This window comes from Anthonomus grandis, chromosome 19 (assembly GCF_022605725.1).
Source record: "Anthonomus grandis grandis chromosome 19, icAntGran1.3, whole genome shotgun sequence".
In the NCBI taxonomy this organism is placed as follows: Eukaryota; Metazoa; Arthropoda; class Insecta; order Coleoptera; family Curculionidae; genus Anthonomus; species Anthonomus grandis.
Genome location: NC_065564.1, coordinates 8,864,704 through 8,873,857, shown reverse-complemented (window position 1 = coordinate 8,873,857; position 9,154 = coordinate 8,864,704). Strand labels below are relative to the sequence as shown.

The 9,154-nt window shown below is 36.9% G+C and overlaps 1 protein-coding gene across 1 annotated transcript; it reads right to left on the bottom strand.

Moving 5' to 3' along the window:
* Window positions 1-2,096: 2,096 nt before the first annotated feature.
* Window positions 2,097-8,663, bottom strand: LOC126747333 (uncharacterized). The gene is made up of 4 exons (XM_050455888.1): window positions 8,437-8,663; window positions 8,302-8,379; window positions 2,290-2,561; window positions 2,097-2,236 (listed from the first exon to the last, which is right to left on the bottom strand). Exons 1-4 carry the CDS (start codon window positions 8,583-8,585, stop codon window positions 2,154-2,156), a joined length of 582 nt encoding a protein of 193 aa, XP_050311845.1. The 5' UTR covers window positions 8,586-8,663; the 3' UTR covers window positions 2,097-2,153.
* Window positions 8,664-9,154: the final 491 nt, after the last annotated feature.

The window sequence follows — 9,154 nt, the reverse complement described above, 5'->3', positions numbered from 1 at the left end:
TAAACTACATCTTTGTAATACATTAATTTTGTCAATTGTTAGTTATGCTCAAGTTCTGTTTTGGCCTGCTTTGTATCAACGTGAAAAGAATAGCCTTCAGAGAATTCAAAACGCGTGCCTCAAGTTTAGTTTTGGTATGAGTAAATGCGACCATGTCACTCCCCTGTTGGTCAGATCAGGGTGGCTTTCTTTGGATGAACGCTTTGTACTGCAAATGGCTACACTAGTCCATAAAGTTGTGCTTTTCGGACAACCAGCTTATTTATCTAATAAATTAATTTTAAACTCCAAAATTCACGGCAGAACCACACAAAACGCGCATAATTTTGTTATTCCAGGGCATAAAACTGCAAAATTCCAGGGCTCATTTAGTTACAATGCTCCAAAAATCTATAATGCACTACCACCTGAAGTTAAGTCTCTTCTCTCTGTAACAACCTTTAAACAAAAAACTAAAAATAATATTTTTCAAAACCGACATAGGTAATCATCTCTGGTCCTTCATTGAAGTACCTACTATGATTTATTGCGCATAGCAGATTGTATTATATTTATTATTTTACATTTTTATTCTGCTATTATGTTCTATAAAATTTTGCATTTATGGTTAGATAGAGTAGCTTTAAGCTAGATCTCGCCATTACTTATTTAGTAGTTAAGAAAACATGTATTTTTATGCTGAATAAAGAAGACATTTATTATTATTATTATTATTATTATTATTATTATTATCTGTTCACCTAGTACTGTGAACCTTTTCAGCTCATGGAGAGTGTCTCTCGAGGTCACAATGTCGGAACACAGGCACATTCTTTTTGAATCAAAGAAGCAGGCTCGGTGCGATACTCCAGCCTACAGAAACCCAAGGTGCACTAACTGGGACCAATTTCGAGAGGAACTAGTCGGTGGTCTTGCGGACATGCCGGCAAGGTACACACTTCCGGCCGACACAGAGATCAGGACTGTCAACCTGACTCGTGCGATAGTCGTGGCATTCGAGGGCAGCTGTCCCCTCAGACGGAGACCCGCCAATGGCAAGAATGCCTGGTGGAACAGGAACACGGAAAAGCACCGTGACACTACGCATCAGCTCCTTCGCAGGGCTGAGCGCACTAAGCTTGCTACTGACTGGGATGCATTCCACGCAGCTCAAAGGCAGTATAAAAAGACACTCAGGGACTCCAAAAGATAGTGCTGGAGGCGGTTCTGCGATGACGTTGAAAACACACCATCCGCAGCATGACTGTGCAAAGTACTGTCCAAGGAACCCGGAACTAAATTGGGGTCGCTGTCACTTCCAGATGGCGGCTTTACTACCAATGAGCGGGAGTCACTGGAGGTCATGCTGCGCACCCACTTCCCAGCCTCCAACTCATCTCGCGATCCTCCTAGCTGTTCTCGGGCTCCGATTCGCTTAGAGTTCGAGACTGCTAGAAGAATAATTACCTACGAGAGGGTGAAATGGGCAATCAAGACATTCCCCCCCTTCAAATCTCCGGGCACGGATGGATTATATCCATGCCTTTTGCAAAACGGGTTAGAAGTACTAACCCCACACCTAGTCAGACTATTCAGGTCGTCCCTTGCTCAGGGCTACGTCCCAAAGTTATGGCGTCAATTGAAAGTCGTCTTCATTCCGAAACCTGGAAAAAGCGACAAAAAATAGTGGAAAATAGATCCACCACTTATTCAATTCTTTCTATATAATTTGCCACCCTTAAAGTGTTCAGAGTTGCATGAAAACTTTAGGTTGTTTGCACAAGACAAATACGCCAATAAGACGTGAACTAGATATAGAGGGCGCTGACCTTTGGCCAGATTTTCTTCTTCCTTATTTGATATAATTAATAATATTCGGTTATAATTATTAACATATTCAATAAACAAATCCATTAGCTTCGAAGACAACAACAAATATTCGCGCTATCGCACTTTATCGCTTGGATTTTTGTTAAATTTAATAGCGCTACAAGCGGTTCAAGGTTACAATTATCACCTAAACATAAACTATTTATTTATTGCTAAATAGTTTCACTATTTAATAATGGTTTTAGCGTGTCGCGCTCGTGACTCGAAAAATTAGCACCAATCATATGTTTAGTTAAAACATTAATATATTAAATCTGTTTAAAAAATTAACAAAAATAGATAAACTAACTTGGAGTCGTCTGCTTGCTTTCATCCGCCTCCTTTGGTGTATTAACCAAGTCGGAGAGACCCAAAATGTCATTGATCCCTAAAAATCAGCGTGACATCAAAAGCCTTTGATAAGTCAACAAACACTCTCACCTGACAAGATGTTCACGCCCTTCTGCTTGTCATTGGTCGAAATATTTTTGGTCACTTTCACTTGTTTATCCGGGAATACCGGAAGAGCGCTCTGCTCTAAGGACGCCACTGATCCGTTGTTTGGAAACACCAAATTTCCAAAATTTGACGGTAGGATTCCGGTCAGGGCCACTCCACTGACGTTCGCCTCAACTGGGAAGGGAATATTTGACAGGTCCACGAACGATCCGTTGTCGCTAGGGTCGAAGAACGACACGTCAATTTGTTCATGGCTGAAAAACAGAGATAGCAGATCAAAGGATCTTATAGATTGTATATAGAGAGAGCTATCTAATCCAGACCTTCCATATTCTGTCTCACTTTCAGTGAATCAATCAACTAACTCACAAGTTATCTACAACAAACCAATTTAAGTCTATCACTGGTAAATCTCTATATAAAGAATCTCCGCATCTGTTACAACACTAGTCTTTTTTGACGTCATCAAGGCATTCGACCAGATTTTCTGAGTTATTTGACCCAGCTAGTGTTTTCCTTAATTTATGCGTTCACCTGAGGCCATTAAACCATAGAACGAAGATATGGATGCTCCAACTTGTAAGAAATTCTTTAGATAAGGTAGTAAGCAATAAAATATTGAAAAATTTGAATGTTATTTCATGATCCTACCTCAACAGGATCAAAAGATATTGCAAGAAGAAATCAGGTTGGCGCACCAAGTGCTCCAGGGCGTTAGTCAAAATTCAAACTTCTGTAACTACTAAGCCGTTGGTCCTATTAAGAAGTTTTTTATCAGTTTCGATAGATATTAAATAACCCTAAAACTTTGTTAACTATAGACATTTTCCTAGAACCAATACTAAAAAAGTTATGGCAGTTTTTCGGTTCGGACCTGGCCTATGACAGAAAACTTTATTGAAGGTCCTTTATCTCGATCGCTAATGGGTTTAGGGCTTTAATACCAATATTAAAGTGATAGAACAAGTCACTGCGCACCAAGTGAATGTTATTTCATGATCCTACCTCATCAGGATCAACAGATATTGCATGAAGAAATCAGGTAGGCGCACCAAGTGCTCCAAGACGTGAGGTAAAATTCAAACTTCTGTAACTACTAAGCCGTTGGTCCTATCAAGAAGTTTTTTATCACTTTTGATAGATATTAAATAACCCTAAAACCTTGTTAACCATAGACATTCTCCTAGAACTAATACTAAAAAAGTTATGGCAGTTTTTCGGTTCGGACCTAGCCTATGACAGAAAACTTTAATGAAGGTCCTTTATCTCAATTGCTATTGGGTTTAGGGCTTTAGTACCAATATAAAAGTGAAAGAACAAGTCACTGTGCACCAAGTGAATGTTATTTCATGATCCTACCTCATCAGGATCAAAAGATATTGCAAGAAGAAATCAGGTTGGCGCACCAAGTGCTCCAAGACGTGAGGTAAAATTCAAACTTCTGTAACTACTAAGCCGTTGGTCCTATCAAGAAGTTTTTTATCACTTTTGATAGATATTAAATAACCCTAAAACCTTGTTAAACATAGACATTCTCCTAGAACTAATACTAAAAAAGTTATGGCAGTTTTTTGGTTTGGACCTAGTCTATGATAGAAAACTTTAATGGAGGTCCTTTATCTCGATTGCTATTGGGTTTAGGGCTTTAATACCAATATGAAAGTGAAGCAACAAGTCACTGTGTACCAAGTGAATGTTATTTCATAATTCTAACTCATCAGGATCAAAAGATATTACAAGAAGAAATCAGGTTGGCGCACCAAGTGCTCCAAGACGTTAGGCAAAATTCAAACTTCTGTAACTACTAAGCCGTTGCTCCTATCAAGAAGTTTTTTATCAGTTTTGGTAGATATTAAATAACCCTAAATCTTTGTTAACTATACACATTTTCCTAGAACTAATACTAAGAAAGATATGGCAGTTTTTCGGTTCGGACCTAGCCTATGACAGAAAACTTTATTGAAGGTCCTTTATCTCAATTGCTATTGGGTTTAGGGCCTTAATACTAATATAAAAGTGAAAGAACAAGTCACTATGCACTAAGTGAATGTTATTTCATGATCCTACCTCATTAGGATCAAAAGATATTCCAAAAAGAAATCAGGTTGGCGCACCAAGTGCTCCAAGACGTTAGGCAAAATTCAAACTTCTGTAACTACTAAGCCGTTGGTCCTATCAAGAAGTTTTTTATCAGTTTTGATAGATATTAAATAACCCTAAAACTTTGTTGACCATAGACATTCTCCTAGAACTAATACTAAAAAAGTTATGGCAGTTTTTCGGTTCGGACCTAGCCTATGACAGAAAACTTTAATGAAGGTCCTTTATCTCAATTGCTATTGGGTTTAGAGCTTAAGTACCAATATAAAAGTGAAAGAACAAGTCACTGTGCACCAAGTGAATGTTATTTCATGATCCTACCTCATCAGGATCAAAAGATATTGCAAGAAGAAATCAGGTTGGCGCACCAAGTGCTCCAAGACGTTAAGTAAAATTCAAACTTCTGTAACTACTAAGCCGTTGGTCCTATCAAGAAGTTTTTTATCAGTTTTGATAGATATTAAATAACCCTAAAACTTTGTTGACCATAGACATTCTCCTAGAACTAATACTAAAAAAGTTATGGCAGTTTTTCGGTTCGGACCTAGCCTATGACAGAACACTTTAATGGAGGTCCTTTATCGCGATTGCTATTAGGTTTAGGGCTTTAATACTGAAATGAAAGTGAAAGAACAAGTCAGTGTTTACCAAGTGAATGTTATTTCATAATCCTACCTCATCAGGATCAAAAGATATTGCAAGAAGAAATCAAGTTGGCGCACCAAGAGCTCCAAGACGTTAGGCAAAATTCAAACTTCTGTAACTACTGAATCGTTGCTCCTATCAAGAAGTTTTGTATCAGTTTTAGTAGATACTAAATAGCACTAAAACTTTGTTAACCATAGATATTATCCTAGAACCAATACTAAAAAAGATATGGTAGTTTTTCGGTTCGGACCTTGCGTATGACAGAAAACTTTATTGAAGGTCCTTTATCTCGATTGCTATTAAGTTTAGGGCTTCAATACCAATATGAAAGTGACAGAACAAGTCAGTGTGCACTAAGTGAATGTTATTTCATGATCCTACTTCATAAAGATTAAACGATATTGCAAGAAGAAATCAGGTTGGCGCACCAAGAGCTCCAAGACGTTAGGTAAATTTCAAACTTCTGTAACTGCTAAATCGTTGCTCCTATAAAAAGGTTTTGTATGGGGTTTGGTAGATACTAAATAACCCTAAAACTTTGTTTACTATACAAATTTTCCTAGAATCAATACTAAAGAAGATATGGCAGTTTTTCGATTTGGACCTGGCCTATGACAGAAAACTTTAATGATGGTCGTTTATCTCGATCGCTATTGGGTTTAGGGCTTTAATACTGAAATGAAAGTAAAAGAACAATTCAGTGTTTACCAAGTGAATGTTATTTCATGATCCTACCTCATCAGGATCAAAAGATATTGCAAGAAGAAATCAGGTTGGCGCACCAAGAGCTCCAAGACGTTAGGCAAAATTCAAGCTTCTGTAACTACTAAATCGTTGCTCCTATTGAGAAGTTTTTTATCAGTTATGGTAGATATTAAGTAACGCTAAAACTTTGTTAACCATACAAATTTTTCTAGAACCAATACAAAAAAAGATATGACAGTTTTTCGGTTCGGACCTAGCCTATGACAGAAAACTTTATTGAAGGTCCTTTATCTCAATTGCTATTGGGTTTAGGGCCTTAATACTAATATAAAAGTGAAAGAACAAGTCACTATGCACTAAGTGAATGTTATTTCATGATCCTACCTCATTAGGATCAAAAGATATTGCAAGAAGAAATCAGGTTGGCGCACCAAGAGCTCCAAGACGTTAGGCAAAATTCAAACTTCTGTAATTACTAAACCGTTGCTCCTATCGAGAAGTTTTTTATCAGTTTTGGTAGATACTAAATAACCCTAAAACCTTATTAACTATAAACATTTTCCCAGAACCAATACTAAAAAAATATGGTAGTTTTTCGGTTCGGACCTAGCCTATGACAGAACACTTTAATGGAGGTCCTTTATCGCGATTGCTATTAGGTTTAGAGCTTTAATACTGAAATGAAAGTGAAAGAACAAGTCAGTATTTACCAAGTGAATGTTATTTCATAATCTTACCTCATCAGGATCAAAAGATATTGCAAGAAGAAATCAGGTTGGCGCACCAAGAGCTCCAAGACGTTAGGCAAAATTCAAACGTCTGTAACTACTAAATCGTTGCTCCTATCAAAAGGTTTTGTATCAGTTTTAGTAGATACTAAATAGCACTAAAACTTTGTTAACCATAGATATTATCCTAGAACCAATACTAAAAAAGATATGGTAGTTTTTCGGTTCGGACGTTGCGTATGACAGAAAACTTTATTGAAGGTCCTTTATCTCGATTGCTATTAAGTTTAGGGCTTCAATACCAATATGAAAGTGACAGAACAAGTCAGTGTGCACTAAGTGAATGTTATTTCATGATCCTACTTCATCAAGATTAAACGATATTGCAAGAAGAAATCAGGTTGACGCACCAAGAGCTCCAAGACGTTAGGCAAAATTCAAACTTCTGTAACTACTAAGTCGTTGCTCCTATCAAGAAGTTTTATATCAGTTTTGGTAGATACTAAATAACCCTAAATCTTTGTTAACTATATAAATTTTCCTGTAACCAGTACTAAAAAAGATATGGCAACTTTCTCAAAAAACTTACGGCACCTCTTTAATTAGAGATTCATTCATTCAATATTTTTCTTCAATCTATTTTGCGTCAATGAATCCTTTGAAAAAGAACTGGCTACTTCTCAGTCTATCTCTTTTTCTTATTTCTTTGTTGCCATATGCCTTTCTGGTCCCCCCTCCCCCCAAACTTGGGTGAAGGTGGGCAGAAGCTAGTTATTTTGCAGAGGATACGTTGGAACGAAGGAGACAGAGACAAGCATTGATATCTGTTTAAAAAACTGGCAAAAGATTTTTGAGGAGATGGTTACATGAACCGAGAAGTGACTCTTCAGAGATCAGAACATATATGGCAATGAAGAAGTAAGAAGAAGAGACTTTTCGGAAATTGAAAAATCGCCAGTTCTCTTACACCTGGTTAAGGAAGTGCAGAGAAACCAAGAAACACTGACTCTCGAGAGACCAGAATGATCTATGGTAATGAAAAATTAAAAATAGTAAAGTAGAAATCCATACTTTGCAGAGGGGTTGAACCATGAGGTTACGCAAGGTTGTTGTTCTCCTCACATTAAAATTAAGAAGAAGAGCCTCTTAGGAGACTGGGAAAAAAAGAGGAGAAGATAGTAGCTTGAACTGAGAGGAAGTATCTCTTAAAAGGCAAGGAAGAAATGAGAAGAAGAGAGTTTTGGGAAACTAAGAAGGGAGCGAAATACAGAGAGAGTATGTAGAAACCAGCTCTTGCTACGGATTTTGAACAGGGGACTCTTTATAGAGGCAGTAATTGGAGGGTTTTTTTTGATAAATTAACGAGCTGGTTATATTTAGTAACTTTCTTTATTGCAGCTTGTAGTTCAGCTATGGAGAAGAACGAGATAAGAGATTGATAATGATTCTATTGAGGAAATTATGACGTAGCCGAGCTACTGAGTATAAGTTCGTCTGTTCCAACGAAAATATGAAATAAATTACTCACACTTTGACATTTGATTTTTTTTTTCAAATGATACGTTGGAGTAAAAGAGACAGAAAAAGGCAATGCAAGGGCCATACAAAAATAAAAGTAATCTATAGACAGAGATGAACAGGCGGAGGTAAACTGGTTATCTTTCTTTATGTTTGTCCAATACCAATCTCATTGATATTAATAAGGAAACAAGAGAGATGGGTAAAAGAAACAGAATCTTAAAGACTGAGAAAATTTGCTAAGAATACGTTGGGAGTAAAAGAGATGGGACAACAATACCAAAAGCTTACTTACGTTTTATTATCAAAATCCGAGCTATTGTTGACATCTGTTAGTATTCCAATTTCGTACACGACTTTCCTTATGACGTATCTGAAAGGGTGTATTTGCAAAAAGTAAATTAAAACCAAATTTCCTTTTGTGACTTACAAGTCTTTAGGTGAGTTGGTTTGCTCCTCAGGAGTTCCCGTTGTAGCTGGTTCATCCTGGGGCCCTTCCAACTCTTCTGGAATAAACGGACTGGCAAACACTTGTCCACATAAAACCACTAAAACTAATAAGAAATTCCTCATCATCATCTCAGCAGTTGATCTTAGAAGCTGAGAAGAAATCGACTGATGTTGAGTTAAACTGGTTTAACTGAAGCATCTTTTGTTTGCTGTCTCTCTCTTATAGCAATGGCTTAAGTTGATTATCACCAAATGACGTGTGAATAGTTAGCAGGCGAGTGTTAATTTCTTCGGTGTGTTTGGTGAGTAATTTCTTTTTTGGTTTTGTTATCTCGTGTGGAAGTGACATTTGCAAGGTATCTAATTAATTAGGAATATTAGGTCAAATGTGCCAAAAGTCGCGTGTTTTGCGCATCATTTATCGTTGTTTATTTTCCTGCATTAAAGAAACAGCATTGTACTGAAGGCTCCTTGAACGCGCTTTTTTAGTATAATTTTAATATAAAATTGGGAGATAAATTAATTTAGAAAATTGTACTTGGGGTTATTTAAAGTAAATTGTTATTTAAGAGTATTGATTAATATAAATTGAATTATGGTGAAAATGTAGGTAGCGGGATTAGGGACAACATATTAAACCTGAAGTTTTTAATTGGTTGAGGTTTCAACGATATATATTCTTCCTCTTTATCAAGGCT

Bases quoted from the DNA above. Each gene is read 5' to 3' on its own strand.
- LOC126747333 (XM_050455888.1), bottom strand. From the start codon at position 8,585: ATGATGATGAGGAATTTCTTATTAGTTTTAGTGGTTTTATGTGGACAA. The intron at 8,380-8,436 runs GTAAGTCACAAA...ACACCCTTTCAG, and splicing joins ACCAACTCACCTAAAGACTT to ATACGTCATAAGGAAAGTCG. The intron at 2,237-2,289 runs GTGAGAGTGTTT...GCTGATTTTTAG, and splicing joins GGGCGTGAACATCTTGTCAG to GGATCAATGACATTTTGGGT.